This window comes from Eumetopias jubatus, unplaced genomic scaffold (assembly GCF_037043125.1).
Source record: "Eumetopias jubatus isolate StellerSeaLion01/CBP00866 unplaced genomic scaffold, mEumJub1_p1.0 scaffold_9, whole genome shotgun sequence".
NCBI lineage: Eukaryota > Metazoa > Chordata > Mammalia > Carnivora > Otariidae > Eumetopias > Eumetopias jubatus.
Genome location: NW_028274815.1, coordinates 66,788,645 through 66,810,622, shown reverse-complemented (window position 1 = coordinate 66,810,622; position 21,978 = coordinate 66,788,645). Strand labels below are relative to the sequence as shown.

The 21,978-nt window shown below is 40.5% G+C and overlaps 1 protein-coding gene across 3 annotated transcripts in view; it reads left to right on the top strand.

Moving 5' to 3' along the window:
• The window catches only part of ACYP2 (acylphosphatase 2), a 162,096-nt gene extending 140,326 nt beyond the window's left edge, over nucleotides 1–21,770 (top strand). For all 3 annotated transcript variants that reach the window (XM_028104077.2, XM_088026536.1, XM_088026537.1), the window contains one exon: nucleotides 21,436–21,770. In XM_028104077.2, coding sequence (XP_027959878.2) covers nucleotides 21,436–21,550 — 115 coding nt within the window. In that variant the 3' untranslated portion in view covers nucleotides 21,551–21,770. The remainder of the gene's footprint in view (nucleotides 1–21,435) is intronic.
• Nucleotides 21,771–21,978: the final 208 nt, after the last annotated feature.

Below are 21,978 nucleotides of genomic sequence, written 5' to 3'. Positions count from 1 at the left end.
ACCAAACTTCAGTTGGTTAAGAGTCTCCATTTTCTTGGAACTAGATGGTGAAGAGATCATATGACAGAAGTCACCCGAGCTAGAGTTTGGTGAAACCTGAGTGCTCAATTTTTTGTGATGTAGAAAGTTGGTTGTAGGCTCTGGTATCATGAAGTAAAATGAAGAAGACAAAATCGGAACCGTATTCTCTTGAAGGACAGTGGCTTAACTCCCAGTGGGAGCACCAGGAAGGAGACTTTGACTGTGGGATCATTTCCTAAGGAGTTAAATACAGATCGAAGTGACAGAGAAACCTAGAGGATTATAGAAAATGCTTGACTGAGTTCTACTTTTTTTCCCATTACACAAATTCAGTTAAATATGTCTGAACAAGCAAGAGTTATAAAAATAGTAATTGTACCCTACCCACTAATTATTTCCTTCTTCAGAATGAAGGAGTTATAACAGAAGCAAGCAACATAATTAGCAAACTTCATTACTGTTTATTTTCATTTATACATTTTCTTATTTATACCCTATCTCCTCCCACAAAGGAGCTGAAGTGACTGTTATTCACTTTATGTGGCTTTATTCATAATTCATTATTCAGGAGACCCCAGTTTCCTTGGAAATGAAATTTATGTTAATTTGAGTATTTTTGCTTCCAAAATTTGACCGTACATGGTAAATCAAAATCTCTTATGAAAGAACAATTCAGAAGAATATCCAAGTCCTCCAAATCTTTCACAAATTCCTTTGGAACACAACTGTATCCCAAGATGAGTTACACTCCCATGTCTGTTGGGGGTGGGGATCAGGGCTTGGAAAAAACAACCTCAACAATAAATGACTAGCAAATCCTATCAAGGATGATGGGAAACAGAAAATCAGTGTTCGTGCTGGGAATTTCAGTGTTGGGAATTTTAGCAATTCCCAAACTGGCTCGCAATCCTCCTTTGTGTCCTCTGCCTTTTCCAGGCTTTACTTCGCTCCGTTAGAATAGACATGTACCTTCCACCTCGCGCTCATGCGCTCGCTATCTCTCTCTCTCTCTCTCTCTCTCTTTCTCTGACACGTTGCTTTTGGATTCCTGAGCTGATCCAAGTGTAAGAAGTCTGGCTGCTTTGAGATCACCCTGTTGGTGGTTCATTTTCAAGATCCTGGAAATTAATTCTGAACTGGAGCATGATTCTCCCTAATTTGGTCTTAGTTCTGGTCTTGTGTCTCCACTCCGTCACCCAAGCCCAAACTCCTATGAATGTTTAAGAAAAAGCACTTCCTTATTAACAGAACAAAAACATTTGACTTGTTTTTAAGTGATTAACCAACAGTACAGAGCTGGTCACTCGCAGGCATACATACCACTAGAAACAAACTTTGGCAGATAACAACACCAGACTGGTGACAATCTTTTCTGATAGCAATCACTTAGAAGCTGGTTTGGTTTTGTTTTTAATATGAAAGTAGAGCACCATTTTGAGACTTCAGATCAAATGATGATTCACTGGGTATACACACATCAAGTTTTGTGTATACTTGCATTTGTATATGTGCAGGAATGGGGTCAAAGACTGTACCTCAGAGGGGGGCAACATCTAAGAGTGGGGCTGGGAGGTGTGAAGGGGAGCTTTCATTTTCTGCTTCCTATACTTGTATCCTGTAAGACTGAGATTGTTCTGAGGAGCAGGTATTAGTTTTAATTAACAGCTTAAGGAATAAAAATATTATTTCTAACAAGCATTCACATATTTAAGACAACAGCATTGTGAAACAATAGTGTCACCACTGACTCGAAATCTTTTTTATTTTTTACAGTGGTGTTTTCAATTTAATGATATATGGTATATTTTAGGTTTCGTCATAATGAATGAATGAAAATTAAAAAGAAAAAAATTATCCAAGTAATTCTTATACATAAACCCTCTGTTAACTTTGTATATCTTGGCTCCGGATTCTACAATTTAGTCCTACCTCTGCAACTAGGATTATAACCTTTTAATATTGTTACTTAAGATCTTGTGTACAAATCATTTATTCAGCAGGCTTATTGAACATCTTCTCCCCATGAATCTCCTTCAGTTACACAAGCTAACCTTTATTTTTTTTTTAAGATTTTATTTATTTGAGAGAGAGGGAGAGCAGAGGGGGAAGCAGACTCCTCACTGAGCAGGGAGCCTGATGCGGGGCTTGATCCCAGGACCCTAAGATCATGACCTGAGCCAAAGGCAGACACTCAACTGACTGAGCCACCCAGATGCCCCAAGCTAACTTTTATTGCATGTTTTGCATGCCCGAAGCATGGTCTTTAGTGCGTTATATATCTTCTTTCATCTTCATATCACCTCTATACATTAGAAATATCATTAACCCCATTCTCCAGATGAAGACACTGAGGCACAGATGAGTAACTTCAAGACTGTACAGCTAGGAACTAAGGTAGCAGTCATTTGAATCCCAGAGGACTGAATCAGGCTCTGGCTCAACAGCCCATCTTTTTAAACAACTACTTCACAGTGCCTTCCAGATCACAAGGTCAGTGTAATCTAGGAGGAGGCGTTTTACAAGTAAATATTTTTTTTTTTTGAAATTGGAACAACTTGAGTTTCCAACCAGAGGCTATAAGTACAATAGGGTCCACCCATATAATGTAAGATTTGAGGGACATTTAAAAAGATGATGTAGAGGTTGATCCATTGACATAAAAGCAAACTCTCTTCATATTATTAAGTGGAAAATATTACAACAGTACTTACAGTATGATTAAACTTTATGAAAAAGTGTCAATGTGAAAAGTAGACTACTGGGGGCGCCTGGCTGGCTTAGTCAGTGAAGCGTGTGACTCTTGATCTTGGGGTCGTGAGTTTGAGCCCCACATAGGGTGTAGAGATTACTTAAAAAAAATAAAAGAAACACACTTTCAAAAAAGTAGGCTAGTAAGCATTTCAGGTCAGAACATTGGGGAGCACATCACTGATCACTGCACTGTCCCCCACTGAGCTGGATAAGGCTTCTCCCGGTCTGCTCAACAGAGGCCCGGGCAGCCACCCCCAGTCTACCCCAGGTGGCCCTTGAGATGAATCCTCTTTGTCTTTTGAATATTTGTTCTTTGATTCCACTGCCAGAATCCACTCACCACGTGTTTTTCCTTGATTTCTCTCATTATCTCTTATTCTCTTGTCTAAGTTCTGTGTCTGTCCTTTTTATACACTCTTCTCATCTCTCCATTCGTACACTGGACCCTGGGTTTCTACTACAATTATCCCTTTCTTCCACATCATCACCTTTTGCTTTTCTGTTAGTTCATTTCCATAAGCAAATATGTTCCATTATCTACAATCATGTTTTTTAAAGGTTTTCTTTGGATCCCATATTCCTCTCCAGCTACTGCCCTTTACAGCGCATCTCCCGAAGAAAGCTGTAGATAGTGTCAGTTTGTACCCCCTCCCCCTCCTAGGTCCCCCACAGCCCCTCCCAGCAGGCTTTGCCCTCCACCTCTGCACTGTAACCGGGCACATCCGGTTTCCTTGATTTCCTTCTTGCCAAATTCAGTCATCAGTTCTCAGGCCTTGTGTTACTTAAACTCCCTGCAGCCTTTGAGGCTGTGGAGACTCCTGTCTTCCTTAGTTCCTTTCTTCCCCTGGCTTCTAGGATACCAGAGTCTCCTGGTTCTCCTCCCGTGTCTCTCACCGTGTCATCTCAGTGTCTTCTGCTGATGGCCACTCTGGCTCACCACTTCCCTTCCCTGTCTCCATTCCTTCCCCATGGGTTGCCATCTGGCCCCGTGGTATTAACATCATCTGTCGGCCAACGAGGTCCCAGTTTTTAACTCTGGGTTCATCTTTCCCCTGAATTCCAGACTTGTATATACTATTGTTTACTTGAGTGTCTAAGAGGCGTCTTATGCTTCACATGTGCAAAACAGAGCACGTGATTTCCACCTGTGGCTGGGACTGCTTGCTGCCCTCTAGGAGCCGTCCTCCCCTTCTTCTACTGTAATGTTAGTGACTTCTACTGGGCCTATGGCCACTCAGGATAAAGTGGACATGGCTTACATTTCTCAGTCTCTTCTGTAGTGTGTTCTAGCCAATAAAATGTAATCAGAAGTACTGTGTGGCTGCTTCTGGAAAACATTCACTTATTGTACCATGTTTACAAACTATACCTTAAGGCAGTTTCCCTTAAGACACACATTCTTGGCCCCCGTGTTTGCCTTTCCTCCCTTCTGGTGCCTAGAATACAAATATGATGGCTGGAGCTCTAGTGTCCATCTTGGTGAGGCAGATGAGGACAACATCCCAGAGCTAGCTGAGTGGTAAGCTGAAAAGATGTCTGAGGGTCCTTGAGCAGTCACAGCAGTCCTGGACTATCTGCCTCCAGGCTTCCTTCCATGATGGAGAAGTGAAGATCGCCCTTGTTCAAGCCACTGTCACTGTGCCTCACAGCTGAATCTATTCCTATCCAATACATTCAATACCTATGTAGTCCATATTTTATCTTTTGTCTATGAGAGAACAATCCTCCTTTTACATACTAGGCTCTTTGGAATATTTGGGAAGTCAAGGAAAACTTTTCTTATATATTCGTCACTAAACGTATAAAGTTAGTAGAAAAGATGATTTGCTTTTACACAAATTTGTTCACCAAATACATTTTCTAGAATATATTTGTTTCTAATGAAGATTTATACTTCTATTTTCTCAGGTTTTTAATGAGTTCTAATAAAAACCCATTTATGCTGCTGAGATTATACTCCTCTCCAAAAGGATGATTATCATCATCCATTATTTTGTGCTGGTTTGAAAACTTTCATATGACAGGCCTGAAATAAAATACATCCTTCCTGATGCATAAGTCATGTCCAAATATGAGTTGTCTCAGGCTAGAATCCTTTAAGAAGGCTAGGTTAAGTCAGTTTATGGTAAAAGCTCAGTAAGTATTTGTTGTATGAGTAAGTAAATAAATGGTATATTCTCCTGTAAATCTTTAGCTATACAAAGTTATTGTGGTAATTTTATTTATTTTTGTTCAAGATTTTATTTATTTATTTGACAGAGAGAGTGAGAGAGCATAAGCAGGGGGAACAGCAGAGGGAGAGGGAGAAGCAGGCTTCCCGCTGAGCAGGGAGCCCCACGTGGGGCTCCATCCCAGGACCCTGGGATCATGACCTGAGCCGAAGGCAGACACTTAATGACTGAGCCACCCAGGCGCCCCTATTGTGGTAATTTTAAAACAAACTCACAAATTCTTTGCCATCCTCTCTCTGCCCCTGAATATGGACGAGACTTGGTGACTGGCTTCTATCAGAATGCAGCAGAGGGGACACTGGGTGTCTACCAAGACTAGGTTAGAATAGACAAGCACCTTCCACCTGGCACTCTCTCTCTCCCTGACACTTTGCTTTTGGATTCCTGGGCTGATCTAAGTATAGGAAGTCTGGCTGTTCTGAAGCCACCATGCTGGAGAGCCTGAGGAGCCCCGGCCATTCCAGACTGTAGCTGATTGCGTTTTCCCAGGCTCACCTGCCAGACCTGGGAGCGATTGAGCCTTCCAGTTCTTCCTATCCTCCGCTTTTGAGCTTTGTTCTCCATGGAGTGTGGCAGAGCTGAGCTCTCTCTGCCCAAAACGCAGACTTATAGCAGGATAAATATTGTTTCAAGCCTCTATGTTCAAGGGTAGTTTGAATAGCAACCATGGTAATGGACCCATTCCCTGACATAGAACGCTGAGTCTGTTTGTTGCCATGACAGTATTATTGCTTGATCATCATGGAGAGGACTAGGACCCTTCCGTGCATTCCCTTTCTGAATAATTCTCTCTGTGGCAAAGGGCATTCTTGCAGTCACCAGCAACCTCTGTGGTCACTGGTTAGAAAGGGTTTCACTTCTTTCATCTTTTCCCAACCTAGAGAAATGTTGCCTTTCAAAATGGAAACAAAATCAGCTCTTTCAAAGCAAACTTCCTTAAGATGTAGTTTGTAAATATGGTGCAGTAAAGGGATGGTTTTTTCCTTGTCTTTGCCCTAGAAAGAGCCTGGAATGTGCTTTAGTGTAATCCAGGTGACCAGGGAATGTGCTCAGGACAGGAACAAAGTTAAGTGTACAGAAAACCATAGCCTCATTAACCTGTCTGAGGCAATGATATGCTAAGTGAAAAGCAGCAGGTGATGAACAGTTTGTAAAAAGGGGAACTATATTATCACTTCTTCAGTGTTTCCTTGGGAAGAAGGTAATATCCATATAGATTCTCTAAGCCAAAATATGCCTAGACTGGAGAAAGCAATCTAATGTAATTCCGTTTTAGCATGCTTCCTCAGTTGGAAAATTCTTGCACAAATGGATGATATATTTGACAAATACAGCGCCCAGTATAAATCAGTACAGGGTATTCTGTTTTATAAATTGATCTATGAATTTGGTTAGCATTTATTTGTGCCTCTAAACCTGATCATTTCAGAGAAAGCTTTTAGGATCAATTTCCTAGACCACTGAAGACTGTTGGCGTCTCCACCAAGGTAATGATGCCTCATAGGATTCTAGAGGAAGTTGCTAGCTAATTTCTTTCTTTCTTTGATCCAAGTTTCACTGTTGCAGGAAAGAGTGTCTAATTAGAAGAAGCTTCCAAACATTACTCCTCATCTGGATGATTGCCAGGCCCAAAGAGCACTTTCTAGACCCAATATCTGGGAGGCCACTTTCTTCCACAGCGGGACCTATCTTCTCACTTGAGCTTTGTGATTGTAACTTCTGAAACCTCAGATTTTTAATTCTCTTTAAATGTAAGCATATCACTCTGGTGAGTTTGGGTTTATATGCCCAGTTTGAGTGGCTTTATCTAAAAGTCATTTGGACAGCTAAATATGACAGCCATCTACTCTCTAAGAAGCTTTCGTTTCAGAAGAGGGAGATATAATTAATTAAATTGCATTTTGATCCTGGTGAGTAGACATTCTTTGATCATTTTATTATGGTGTCAGAGAAACTGAGCACATCTTAGAATGCAATAGTAAAATGATGAAGAATTTTACTTTAGAGAGGGATCATTACCTCTCAGCGTCTTCCATTAAATCTTCTCCTCCCTTCCCCCTCTCCGCCTATAATCTGTTCTTCTTTGCCCTTTTCACTTCCCACTAGATAGACCAATAAAAGGACATTATCAATATATTCAAGTTGCCTAAGATTCATCAAGCTATTCATAAGATTTTTTTATGAAAAATAAAACCATTTAAAGTAATTTAGCAAGCACACACTATTTAAATTTTTTGTTACTAAGGTGACAACAATACACACAATTTTAGTTTTTAAATTTTAGGCCAAAGTGTTCATTGGGATTTAGCAATAACTGTTTTTTACTATCTCCAAAAAAAATTTATGTTAGGAGGATATGTATTTTTTTCCTTCACTTTCTGTTTTGTTCTTTATTTTTGTAAAAGGAGGAAATCAACTGGCATATATTTTTATGAATACAAAAAGGAAAACCTTTTGAGAGGAAATGGCTACTTTCTGAATCTCTTAATACAGATTGAAATTTATGTGCATTGAATACATTAGTGCTGAAAAATACTCAGAGTATAATACCCAAGTACCACTCGTGGGTGGCCACTTATGAAGTGAGACACTTTAGTGATGTTCTTACATCCTATTGTTAGCCTCCCTATAAACTGAGTCACTTGGATTTAAAGAATAAATACCTTTCGGGCGCCTGGGTGGCTCAGTTGGTTAAGCGACTGCCTTCGGCTCAGGTCATGATCCTGGAGTCCCGGGATCGAGTCCCGCATCGGGCTCCCTGCTCAGCAGGGAGTCTGCTTCTCCCTCTGACCCTCTTCCCTCTCGTGCTATCTCTCATTCTCTCTTCCTCAAATAAATAAATAAAATCTTTTAAAAAAAAAAGAATAAATACCTTTCTAGGGGAAAATGAGAATCTAAAAAGATTTTTTTTTAACCCTGAGAGTTTCAAAAGATAAGCCATTTCCCTAATTATGAAACATCGCAATAAAGAAAAGTTTCAGTATTTTGACTCCTTGGCGAATATTTAAAGGCATTCTGAAAGCGCCCAACTTTAGGGTTAACAACGTAGTGTGATAGGCCCTGGGTCACAGGTGATTCCCTTAAAAGACACCTGGACAGTCTTCTTCCCTTTAATGTTTTTGTTTCTCATTTTCCACCTGATCAAATTTCTTGTTTTTCCAGTGGCTCTTGTGTTATTGCCTGGCTCTCCATTCTCCTTTGAACTATTCTTTAGACTGAATTCTGCACAAATTATTTTCACTGACTGTCAGGGAGATGCTTCATGAATTGTCTTTAAAGCCTGTGCATACACCTCCCCGTGAGACTTCCCCTAGACCAGCACTGGCCTGGTCTGGGGGAGACGATGCTCCTCCACAGCAGCCCCAGGAAAGCGCTGCATGGGGCTCTCACCCAGCACCACGCTCAAGGTCTCTGCCCTACCCAGCCCCTCTTGATCAGGGGAGCCCCCCAGCTCCAAGCTGCCCTTGCCCCAGGGCCAAGGCTGAGAGCTCTTAGTCCCTAAGTTCAGGGCCATTGACAGATTGGCAGCCAGCTACTGAGACCATTGCCCTAAAGATACAGATTTTTTTTTTTAAGATTTTATTTATTTGAGAGAGAGAGAGAATGAGAGATAGAAAGCATGAGAGGGAAGAGGGTCAGAGGCAGAAGCAGACTCCCTGCTGAGCAGGGAGCCCGATGTGGGACTCGATCCCGGGACTCCAGGATCATGACCTGAGCCGAAGGCAGTCGCTTAACCAACTGAGCCACCCAGGCGCCCATAAAGATACAGATCTTTAGGACCTCAGAATGTTGCATGCCTTGCTTTAATGGAAAAGTATCTAGTAAAGTAGATGGTAAAGCAAAACTCCATAAATAAATCTCTACCCTCCTTTAAACAGTATCAGCAAGAAAAAAAAAACCCTCAGTTTTATGCGTTTATACCTCACTTGGTTCCCACATGATTTAAAGTGATTGGTCAGAAAATGTAAAACTTTAACTAGAGAGCATACACTGAAAAGTGAAAAAGGACAGAAAACAAGGGTGGGGACATAAAATGGGGCCAGGAACAAGGCTTAAAAAAAAACCAAAGTATAAAATACTGACCTCTGCTCTGTGTGGGTCACAGTTTGGCTCTAAACTATCTAGCAGGCCCACTATCAGCTAATGGCAGCATCCCAAACACTCAGTTTGCTTGTGAGCATTTTTTTGGGCTGGGGAAGTGGAGAGGTCAGGGTGAGGGGGTGAAAATGCAGGGGCGTCTGGCCAACTCGCTTTTCATTTGGCTTCACGTAGGAGTAGATTTTAACATATCTGGAATAGAAAACGCCCTAGACTGTGTGTTATTAAAACAATCCTCCTCAAATATTGTTCTTCTGAGACAAAGCGCTCATAAATATTGGAAGGCATTGAATTCAGAATCGAGGCAGGCTTGCTTGCCAAGAACAAAACCTTAAAGATGTATAAAGCTCCTCTGTGTCTCTCCTCTCCCTCAAAGTCAGACAGCTCAAAAGATTGATCTATTCTTGCTGTCTGCATTGCTTCACTTCCCCCTCAGTCCTAAAGCCATTTTAATCTGGCTTCCACCCCCACCACGTCACTGAGGCTGATCCTGCTAAGGTCCCCGAAGCATTTTTCAGCTCAGATTTTATTTAGGTCTCAGCAGCATCTGGAAGTTGACTTCTCTCTCCTTCTTAAAATATTCCGTGGCCTGGGTTTTCTTTAACACCACACTTTGTGGATATCTCCCTGTTCTCTGGTCATTCCTTCGACTTGTCCTCTGCCTTCTTCTCCTTTTCCACCTGATTCTTCAATGTTGGTGTTCCTTGGAATTCTGTTCTAGTGCTGAGAAGAACTCCAGATCCGAGAGAGCCCACAACAGTGTTGCTATCATACAGATTAGAAACCAAAACAAAACAAAACAAAACTTCTCATCTCTGTATCCCTTAGAGTAAGTTCATCCAGTTCTTGTTAACTGAATAATAGCAGTGGTGGACATGGTTGCCTTGCTCAATCACGGTTCCACACTCCTTCTGGTGCCTTTCCTTGACTGCAGACGAGAGCTAGGAACCATTTTTCTCTGACTCCCTTGCAGCTAGAGCCTCAAAGGTGATGGAGGTTTCATCCATCAGAGGTCCTCATGTGAAATTTGAACCTGAAACTGATCTAGGTGGAACGAGAAGCGGCAGAGGTGCCCGAGTCATCCATTTAGCTGGTGTGAGGATCTAGCAGATATCACATGGCTCTGGAGCCAGCCATCCTGGTGGGACTTCCTGATGCCTGGAGTGCAGTTAGGGCAGCGTGTTCATTAATGCAGTGATTTTGGTGACAGCCTCCTGATTTGCAGCAGTTCCCCCCATGGGCTTGTCACACAAAAAATTGTCCAAGACTTAGCAGTGGAGATTGGGGGGTGTCTTTCAGGGAAGTTCTGGGTATTGTCATGGGGTAGCTTTCAGGAATTTTCTGATTCTATACAGATATGTACCTTTGATTTTCTACTAACTAGGCTATTTTACAACTCTGAGGTAGAAATTTACTTGTAGTAAACTAAAGAAATGCAAATACTTCTTGTTCATAGCAAAGCAAACTACTTTTTTTCTGGTAGATAGAGAATTGACTTTTGCCCTAAAGAAAATGTAATCCCAAACATTTTCTTTTCATTGCTGTAAAACTACATTAATATGGGGGCCCCTAGTCATATGTGATTATTGAGCACTCACAGTGTGGCAGTGGCAAGTTTGAATTGAGATATGTTGTAAGTGTAAAATACATGCCAGAATTCAAAGTCTCAATATAAAATATGTAAAATAGCTCGCTTTATTCATTAATCATTTGTATGGATCATATATTGAAATAACATCTTGGATATATTGAACTAAAAAACTATTGTCAAAATGAATTTCACCTTTTTTACTCTTATATGGCTCCTAGAAGATGCTCATATTACAGCTGTTGGACAGTCCTGCCCTATAGAATTTCAACCAAGTTCACCTCTATTAGCCAGATTTCAGCATCCCTGCTTGTATGTATGTATATATACACCTAGGTCTACATGTGTATGAGTCTCTAAATTTTCTTTTGAACCAGATAGAACCTGGAAGATGTTCTGTCATTAATGAATGCATTGAATAGAAATCTTTGACACAAGTTGTTTTACATTTGCGGAGAATCTCAGTTTTAACATTTTACTCTTTAACAACCAATTCTACAGGGTTGCTTCAACAGGCCCGATCTAAATATGTTCTTCCAGCCTGCCTAGTGATTTCTGTAAGGACCTAATTCCCTTCTAAAAGAGCTAAGGTGGTTTTCTGACCTGCTACAGCACCCTGATACAATAGCTAAAAATGGAGTGTATACTAGTTTCTGCATTTTACCCCATTTCATCTTCAGTAACAACTCGGAGGCAGGCAAGATACTCTCCCTTTTACAAATGGAGGCACTGAGAGTTGAAGAAACTTGCCCCTCATGACCAGTGGGGAAGTGGTAGCTGATTTGCACTCAAGCAGAATTGATCCCAAAGTCCACCTCCATACCACTGTGCCACTCTGTCTTTCCTCTCCATAAAACAGAAAGGAGAGGGTATCTGTCACTTGGCTGACCCGACGATGGTGGTCTGACAGCGAAGCCCAAGGCTTCAGTCATGCCCTCACTTCTTCTTCCTCTCCTGCTCCCAGGCCCTTTGATCCAGTTGTCTGGTTTTCAGAATCCTGGGCAGCAATTCCAGACTCTGGAATGACATGCCCTTTCCCCCTGCAGCAGAGCAGTAACTCCAACAGGTTTTACTAGTGGAATTGCACTAGAAGTATGTGACTTTGACCATCACAGAGCTTGCTTAAGAGTCTCTCCACCATCCTTGGCAAAGACAGAACAATTACACAGTAATAACTGCTATTAAGGGCTTACTGTGTATGGGATGTTGCACCGGGCAATTTCTATACATTCTCTTTAAATCATTCAGTAACTCAGTAAGGTAAGGGTTAACCCCCTTTTAAAGAGAAGTAATCTGGGTTCAGGTTAATTATGGAAGTGCTGGGATTCCCTTGAAAATCGCCGAACTCTTCTCTGTTCATGGGCTACAGATGACAGAAATTTTCAACATTACAGTTGATACTTAAACAATGCTGGGGGGGTTAGGGGTGCCAACCCTCTACACAGTTGGAAATCCACGTATGACTTTGGACTCCCCCAAAACTAATCCCCACTATTTTTTTAAAGATTTTTATTTATTTATTTGAGAGAGAGAGAATGAGAGACAGAGAGCATGAGAGGGAAGAGGGTCAGAGGGAGAAGCAGACTCCCTGCTGAGTAGGGAACCTGATGCGGGACTCGATCCCGGGACTCCAGGATCATGACCTGAGCCGAAGGCAGTCGCTTAACCAACTGAGCCACCCAGGCGTCCCTAATCCCCCCTATTGACCAGAAGGAAGACTTACTGATTACAGGAAGAGTTGATTAACACATATTTTGTATGTTAGATTATATACTATATATTTTTAAGATTTTATTTGAGAGAGAGAGAGTGTGAGAGAGCATGAGCTGGGGGAGGGGCAGAGGGAGAAGCAGACTCCCCTGCTCAGCAGGGAGCCCCTTGCAGGCTCAATTCCAGGACACCCCCACTCCCCTAATCATGACCTCAGCTGAAGGCAACCGCTTAACTGACTGAGCCACCCAGGTGCCCTTGATTATATACCATATTCTTAATATAAGCTAGAAGTTTTATTAAAATACATTTACAATACTGTGCTATACAAAATCCTCATATAAGTGGACCTGTGCAGTTCAAATTCATGTTCAAGGGTCAACTGTATAGTAAAATACCATTAAAAACTTGTATCAATAATGAAGTCTATGGTATTTTTTGTTCACATGTACCTGAATAAGAAACATGCTTAAGAAAGGAGAATAGCAACAATATTACGTACTCTCCTTCCATTATTAATGCTAGTTTAAAAGCTTGAAATGGGCAGACAACTCAATATTTTCCAGCATGTACCACATTTGCGTTTGATTCATTGCTGTCTCTTCTTACTGCCTGCTTTCTTGCTAGGGTCTACATTTTACACCAGTGCTGCAGAGATATCCAAAAGGATTATTCTGCCCCACTTCAGACCCAGGAAATAGACCTGGTATGAATTATTAATAGTGTTGGCTTTCTAGTGCTTTAATTCTACCTCTTTTTTTCAAGAACGATATTAGTTAAATGCAATTTTTCTTATCACGACAGGAGCTTACTACATTTTGTAGGAAACACTAAATGACTTGAGTAATAGAAGAGACAGTCCTATGTTGATTTCTCCTTGTACTTAGGATGGATTCTCTATCCATTCCACTCCCTATATCCCTGTCAGTGATAGGTTAATAGGGCAATTTTTACACTGGGCTCTTCAGAGCCCTTGAGTTTCCCCAGAGGTGCTCCAGGTAGAGCTGGGAAACAGAGAGGCCTGAGGGGGAGGTTCTGCACCTCACCCCCAACCATTCCCTTGCTTCAGAGAAGCACTTCACTTCTCCAAGAATCAGGCTTTCATGCAAGATTATGTTGGGAGAAAGGACTCTTCTTTTTAAAAAGCTTAAAAATCTTGACTACAACTACGACAGCAGGTGTTTGTACATCTTTGGAATACTAAGAACAATGTCTAAAGACTTTTGTATATCTGAGGATATACAACCAACTGTGCTCTGAACTTAAATGGCGGCAGGTCATGTGACTGGGTTTGCAGGATGGACTTGGCCCTCCGGGGCTGTCCTAATAGACATTCTGCATTCTGGGTGAAGTCGGTTACCATGCTTTCTTATATAATGAGTAAACTTAAAATGACAAGAATTGTAGTAACATTTAGGGGCTGGCAAAAATAGGTGAACAGATTCCACAAATAAACTTGGTTCACATGCTTACATCCAGGTTATTAGGTCAGACCCACAGACCTCCAGCTTCCTCTAGGAGGATGAATATAGTCATTACTCATGTTATTTCATAGGGACTGCCATGAATTTTTTCATTTTTCTGTAATAAGAGCAACTCTTTGTCTACCTTTCAAAGTGTGTAAAAAATGGGAGTGTTTTGTTTCATGTGAGATAAAATCAGAGTTAAAAGGTTGTGCCCAGGGCTTCCTCGTGTGTGTGGACTATGGAGCACCCTAGAAATGCCCACTTTCCTCATGCACGGAAGCTACAGACCAGAAGAAGGCAGGCAGGATTCATTCAGCATGTATCGTATTTATTGAGTGTCCACTGTCATCAGGCATCATGCGAGATTTTGGGGAGGCAATAGTGAGTCAGACTCCTACTCTGCCTTCTTAGAATTTGCATTCTAATGTGGAGGAGGCACGTAGTGAACACATCAAGCATTACATAAACATAGCAATTACGGAATGTGATCATTCCCATGATGCACACCATAGTGGGGGGCAGGGTCCTTTTTAGATAGGGGCAGTCAGCAAAGGCTCTCTAGGAGGGTAGAAACCTGCGTGCATTTTAGAAGGCCACAGCTGGCCTCTTTGCTGGCTGCTGAGGCCATAAATGTGTGGCGTTTACTATACTTGAGAGCTAAATGTGTGCCATCTGCACCGAAGGATCAGCGTGCCGTGGAAACCCTGAGGGGACCCATAGTTGGTGCCTGCCTGAGCAGGAATGGAAAAACACAACGCAGTTAATTTATTAAATGAATAAATTTTTCCTCCATCATCTAACATTTATCAGCACCGTGTTTTATTCATTTTCTTTTATGCAAAGATGGCGTGAAGAATACTTAACATACAAGGAAGATCATTGTCTTTTGCCATTCTACACAAAAATTATTCTTACAACTATGTATAATCCTATTCAAACATGTAAGAGATGCATCTATAATGAAATTTCCTCATTACTTTATTGTTAAGGACAACATGATTTTGGTAAAATAATTAAACACTATAGAAATTAGTTTCATTTTCAAAAACTCTACAAAGAGCATTTAAAATATATTAGAGCGAAGGGAGAACACGATCAAGGAACGACTCCTGTTAATAGAATTTTCCACTTTACATCTTATCCTTCCATTTTTATTTGTTGAACCTTATTTTTTGTTTTTTTTTTTAGCCTATCAGTGGATCATATTTAAAATACCTGAAAGATATACACACACAAAGCGACTGAAATTTACAGCAGAAATATTAGACTTCAGTGTCGCTCAAGCAAATGTAATTCACTCATCCATCCAACCATCCATTCAGTATTTATTGAGTCTACTAACCTAACAGACAAAATATCCTGGAGCCTGAGCCATGTATGCTGGCCCCCTTGTTGGGTGAACACTGTTCATGATTCTTTCTTTACATACTAAGGCAATTCTCTCGAAGGCACGGAAATAGCTGAAATGTGGCTTGATAGCCTACAGTAAAGAGTAATTTGCAATTATCCAACCAAGGTGATAAAAATGGATTAACAGAACAAATCCTGGAGAACTACATAGGGTGGTTTACCTAGGAACCCCAAAGGAAAGAAACCTATTCTACTAAGGAACTTCAGTAAGGCATCTGATTACAATGAAGACATCACTAGTTTCCCTAGGTACCCATTTAGAAACATGACCATTAAAAAGCATCTTGTTCAAAATAGCAAGAAAAATAGAACATATTTAAGTATTATCAGGAAATAGGACCTGAATCAAAATTTTGATGAGGAACATAAAGACTTGAACAAAAGCAGGGAAAATTGTTACTCTTGATGACAAGATTAAATGTTAGAATGCCAGTTCTTTCTGAATTATTTTAAGATTTAAAAGAGGATTTGAAGGTATTAGACAAAATTATGCTAAAATCTAGTAGACCTCTGGATAAACAAGGACAATTAGAATTATTAGGTTACGGGGTGGGAAAGTGTAGGGATTGCTGAGCATTAATATATATTCTAATTAATATAGTTTGATGCTGGTTTAGGGATTAACCAAAGGTATCAATGGAGTTAAACAGAATGTCTAGAAAAATATTCAGGCATATACACAGATTCAATCTATGATTATAGTTGTTCTGGGGAAAATGTCTATGCATTAAAACTTAAGACCTCTTTTTCATATCATGCAATCACATAATTCCAGATGAAGATTTAAATATAAAGGATAAAGCCATATTTTCAGTTAAAGATGTTACATTTGGAACATATGCATTTACTTCTGCTCCCACCTAAACCCCACTTAAGTATGAGTAAAATTGATTTTTTAAAAGGTTTAAACACCCACAAGAACAAAGAATGGGAGAGAAAGCTACAAAACTCTGAAAGACAGGGCAACAAAACTTTGGAAATTAGAAAGCAGAAGAGCCAGTGGTCACGCTGACCTGAATGGTAAGGGTCCAGTGGGGGAAGCAAAGAAATGGCCTTTTTAACACAGTGGAAACCCCCCCAAGGCTCAGGCCACTGGAAGGGGGCAGAAAGGTGGGGTCAAATACAAGGATTTAAGATTTGTTTAATAAGCTATCTCTCTCACCCCTACACTTCGGAGTAGCTTCCCTGCCCACCTAGGTGGAAGGAGTTTCATGCTCTAGAGAAGGTCTCCTAGGCACAGCTGAAAACAGGTGTTCAGTTAAAGTTACACAGTGAATATTGAGGCCTTACCCTTCTTCCCTGATAGACTCTAGGCGGGACATTGGACACACCTTCCCTAGAGGATCTGCCCAGTCCAAGAGAAGAGATACAAAGATACCAAAATTGGAGGCTGCCCCATGAAATGGTTTATTCACCTCCCTCTAGTAAACCTAAGACTGTAGCTCTGCCTCTGGCTAAAGAGAAGTCCATTCCAGATTGGGGGATGGGGAGTCCTGCCTTCCATTGTTCACTCTAGGAAACATCTGATTGAATTGTTAACTCTGCCCCTAAGATGGGATGGATGTCCCTGTGGAGAAGTCTTTGGCCCAAGCACTGATCCTTGGCCCCACTGGTCCCACTATGCTTGTAGGACAGGTGTCTAAGAAAGCACAGTGCAGTGCAGGCAGGCAGGCAGGCGTGTATGCTGCTTCTGGCCATCTGGTCACCCTCAACTGCTCTCCCTGCTCATTATCAAGAACTTCCATAGCAATTATTAACACCTTTTCACTCTAATTCCTCTAACCCTACCTTACCTCCCTTAATTCTTAGTAAATTACCGTACCTCTTACTTTATTAAGAAAATGGAGGCTATCTTATGCCAATACCTCTTCACATCCAAGTTGCTCTCATTTTTTTAACTCCTTCTCTTCTGTACAGAGAAGATGTGTCTTCATTTCTAAACCTAATGAGTCTACTTAATGATCCTGATTCTTCCAACCTGCCCTGGAGCCTTGTCCCACCAATTACTATTTCTTTGTCTTGCATCTTCAATCCATTCCCTCAGCCCACTTGTGAGAATATGTGCAATAGTACTGAGATGTGCCACTCAGACTCCCTTTCAGGACTGAAGGACTTATTCTCCAGATGCTGGGAGTGCTGGTGGAAGGTGGCCCCCAGGCATCAGCCCACTTTAGGAGTTGCCTCAGCAGAAGGAAGTCACCACACTGTCACATCTCCTTCTCTGGGCATCTCTTCTCTAATGACTGGCTCATGGGGTGGTGGGGGGAGATATAAAGACCCTGCCCTCTCACTGTAAATTGGGACAATGCTGAAGGGTCTTCCCAGCTTCAGAGTTCCTCATGTGTCGGTTTCAATGAAACTGCATCTCACCCAACTTCTTCCCCATTCCAATCCTGTCTACTTTCCTTACCTCCCACAGTTCTTAAGCCTGAGAGCATCCCTAGGAGCTAGTCTCCATCGCAGAGTCTGTATTCCAGACTCCCCTCTCTATGACAGCAAGACTGTAAGTCATGGACATTTAAAAATTTGATAAGTGGTACCAAATTGCCCTTTTGAAAGACTGTACAACTTTGCATTTCCATCAACAATCCAGAAAAGTGCCTTTTCCCACACCTTAACTGTCACTATTAGATATTATCAAATTTTCAAATATTTGCCATTCCCTAAGTAACAGATGGTGTCTCATTCTTGCTTGATTTGTATTTTTAAAATTATGAGTAAGAGTGAGAATATTTGCACATATTTACTGGCCATTTATATTTCTTTCCCTTTCATCTGTTTATGTTCTTTGACCATTTTTTTTATTAGATGGCTATCTTTTATGTATTGATTTTTAAGTGTTCTTTGTATAGTAAGAAACCTGCAAATAAGTTTTCCAGTTTGCTGTTTGTTTTGGCTTTGCTTAAGACATTTTTTAATCATTCAAAAGTTTTACATTTTTAACATTATCAATTTTTTCCCTAATGCTTCTTGGTTTCCTGCCATGCTTAAATTGGCATTCCTATTCCAACATTTGGAAATTTCCCTAGTATTTAAAACTTAGCTTCAATGCCACTGCTATCACAAAGATGTCCCTGAGTACCTTGTCTAGAAATTAACCCCATCCAATTCCTTTCCCTTTATAGTAAAATCACATTGCTCATCACATTCTGAATTATAGTTATTTTTATCATTCTCCAAACTCTTCCATTAGATTGTGAGTTACCGAGGGAAGAAACCTCCTTTTAGATATCTGTGTACACATTCCAGTATCAAGGATCTGCTTTGCATACAGTGCTACTTAAATATTTATTGAATCGAAATGAATTAACAGGTACTGTTGGATTAGGTGGTTCTTAATACTCTTCGTGAAACAAAGAGGTGAAATTAAAGCACTTTAGCTAGAACTCCTAGATCTGCCATCTCCAGACCTGAGCCACACCTATAAAGTGCTGACTGCAGGAGCAGCACATGAGTGAAGTCTTAGGGCTTGCAAAGTGACAGGTGACCAGAACACTCCTAGGTAAGTAGGCAGGTCAGGCAGGATGGTTCCTAGCAACAGGGGTTCCATGCTTGGAGCCATGGAACAAAGTGGCCCTCCACTTTACACACAGTGTAAAGACAGCTGAATCCCCAAACAGCACAACCATTCTGCCCCTACCAGTGGGCATAGATTTCTCCTTGGCCATACTTCTGGCTGATGAAGTTCTTAATGGTGTTGAAGACCAGCTACAAGTAGGTAGTCAGGTTCTCAACTAGCTAAATACATTAAGTTACCATCCTAGGTGGATTAGTCATTGCCACCTCATGGAGCCATTAGTACTGGTCCAAGATTCACTGGTTCCAATTGCTCTCCTCGCATTCTCTCTTGAGCCCATTTAAATACAGCTTTCACGCCACCAAAACTGTTCTTAGCAAGGTCATCAGTGACTAGCATGTTGCCAATGCAATGGTTAATTCTCAGTCCTCACCTTACTTGACCTGCCAGCTGCAGGGACCCTGTTGATCCCTCCTTGCTCCTGGAGGGCTGCACTTGACTCCTAAGACAGGATGCCCTTGCAACTTTTCCGGATGCTGCTGCTTTTCCTTGCTGGTTCTTCCTCTGCTTCCTGGGCTCTGAACTTTGTGGTGGTCTCACCTAAAGTACAATCCTCAGAACTCTTCCCTTTTCTATATTCATTTTCTTGGCGATGCCATCCAATCTTATGACTTTCAGTACTGGCCGCCTGCAGACAAATTCTGACTTTATCTCCTCCAGCCAAAGATCCAACTGCCTGTACAATATCTCACTTAGATGTCTACTGGTTACGTCAGTCAACATTCAAAAACTGAACTTCTGATCTCTTCCCCACCCCACCACTCTGCTCTTCTTACAGTCTCTTCACTTCAGTGAATCACGACCACAACCAAGTAGTTTTTCACCAATAACCCTGGTGTCATCCTTCAGTCCTCTTTTCCTCACACCATGTCCAATCTGTCAGCAAATCTATTGATTATACCTTCAAAACACATCTACAGAATCTGACCATTTGTCACCCCCACCACTGGTACTGCCCTCAGCAAATTATGTAACTCTTCTGCTCTCTATGGACTATAATGTACAGGGTTAATGTGTGGACCAGAGTTAAGAGTCTATGTAAAGAGCTCAGCACAATGCTGAGCAAACAGGGCTCAATACAGTTTCACTTTTATTATTTCTGGTCTCCGTTTCAGAGAAGATTTCAAGGAGATAGGACTGGTAAAATTGACGCCATTGGCCCCTTTTTATAATAACGGAATTCTCTTGTTCAACACATGCAATTTCAACTTTTAAGATGTTAACTGAATTGAAGAAAGTAAGATGTGTTACTGGGCTTAGCTTCTAAGGAGGAGAAACATGAAATTTTACCTTACCCCAAACTGTCATAAGAGCCAAAGAAAGGGTTAAATAGTACAATGGCAATTTGAGTCACTGGAATTTTCTAGCCTAAGTAAGAGTAAACTTCAGCTAATTAGACGACTTTAGCCTAGAAAATATTTGTAATTCAAGGTTATATGAGATTGTTACTTACTATATTACACAGCTGAGTATGGAACTAGCTTCGCAACTTGAAAGAATTCTGGGGATTGAGCAAACTCGCCGACTATTTCTACAGCAACAGCTGGGTAGCCGTCATCACTTGTATAAAACTGCCTCACGTTGTTTACCTGTAGTCCCACTTAATCTGTCATCCGTTGCAACTAATTGTTAATAGGTAGAAAAAGTGTGGAAAAGTCTTCAACAGTAATATCTCAAATGTCAACAATATTTTTTTTTATTAAAGATTTTTATTTATTTATTGAGAGAGAGAGAATGGTAGAGAGAGAGAATGAGAAGGAAGAAGGTCAGAGGGAGAAGCAGACTCCTTGCTGAGCAGGGAGCCCGATGCGGGACTCGATCCCAGGACTCCAGGATCATGACCTGAGCCGAAGGCAGTTGCTTAACCAACTGAGCCACCCAGGCACCCTCAAATGTCAACAATATTAAAATAAGCCTGAATTGTATAGGAAACATCTCAGATAAAGTACCCAAAGGCATAAATTAGACCCACATATTTTGCTAATAAAGAAAAACCAATGCACTACAGAAGCAGAAAAATAGTTTCAGAGCATTTAACTTGTCCCTTTAATGTAGTCACTTTGATAATATATGTAGTAAGAAACGGTTTTTTTGAATAGATGAGAAAATGTTCATCTAATTTCATTTTAATGTTTGTGGAAAACCACATTCTTTATACTTTTTTTTCATTTTTTTCTTTCAGTCTGTACAAATATGTGTGTGTGTGTGATCTATCATGTGCTGGATAATGAGAAAAAACAATGATGAGTTGTTATTATTATCTTTTTGTAAAAATATAATCCTTTTACATATGAGAGCTAGCTTATAATGGCTTTGGATGTCTTAAGAGGGGGGAAATAACCCCAATATGAAATCATCAGTTTATTGTGCTTAATTTGCTATTAGCTTTTCTTTGTCCATATTTAATTATGTATTAAACTCTCTGATACTCTGATATATACATGATGTATACAATGTAACAAAATTTTATTTCACAGTAGATGCAAAAGTTACAGTAAACTCCCATTGGGACCTGGGGTAGGATCATTTTAGCCAGCCCATATACACGTTATATGCTAATTTTTATTTATTTTTTTTTTGTAGGATGTCCTGGCTGAGCAAAGTCGGAAGTCCTAGCTCTCGCATTGACCGCACAAACTTTTCTAATGAGAAAACCATCTCTAAACTTGAATATTCAAATTTTAGTATTCGATACTAAAAGAAGAGCAATAAAAATTTTAATGCTTATATTGCACAACAAACACTAGATATTCCTAAGTCTATGTATTAGAATATTAGTAGCAGAGTAAGTTAAAAGGAACTTCCTGTTCTGAAAGCTACAACAGAATATGTTCCTAAAAATGTCTGACACTGAAAGTTTTACTCAACTATGTTTTTAAAAAGTAAACACTTAGCATTATAAAATAAATGTCACTACAAAACATTTAATATGAATATTTAAACTTGTCTAATGGAATCTTTAAGTCTAATGAATGTTCTAGCAAACATGTTATTTGGCTAGGCATAAAATAAAGCTAACCATTTAAAAATTAAAAATCATTGTTGTCTGAAATGAATTCTAAAATCTCCTGCATCATAATTTAATGAAGTTGAGTAATTTGTTTAATATAAAGACCCAATCGTTAG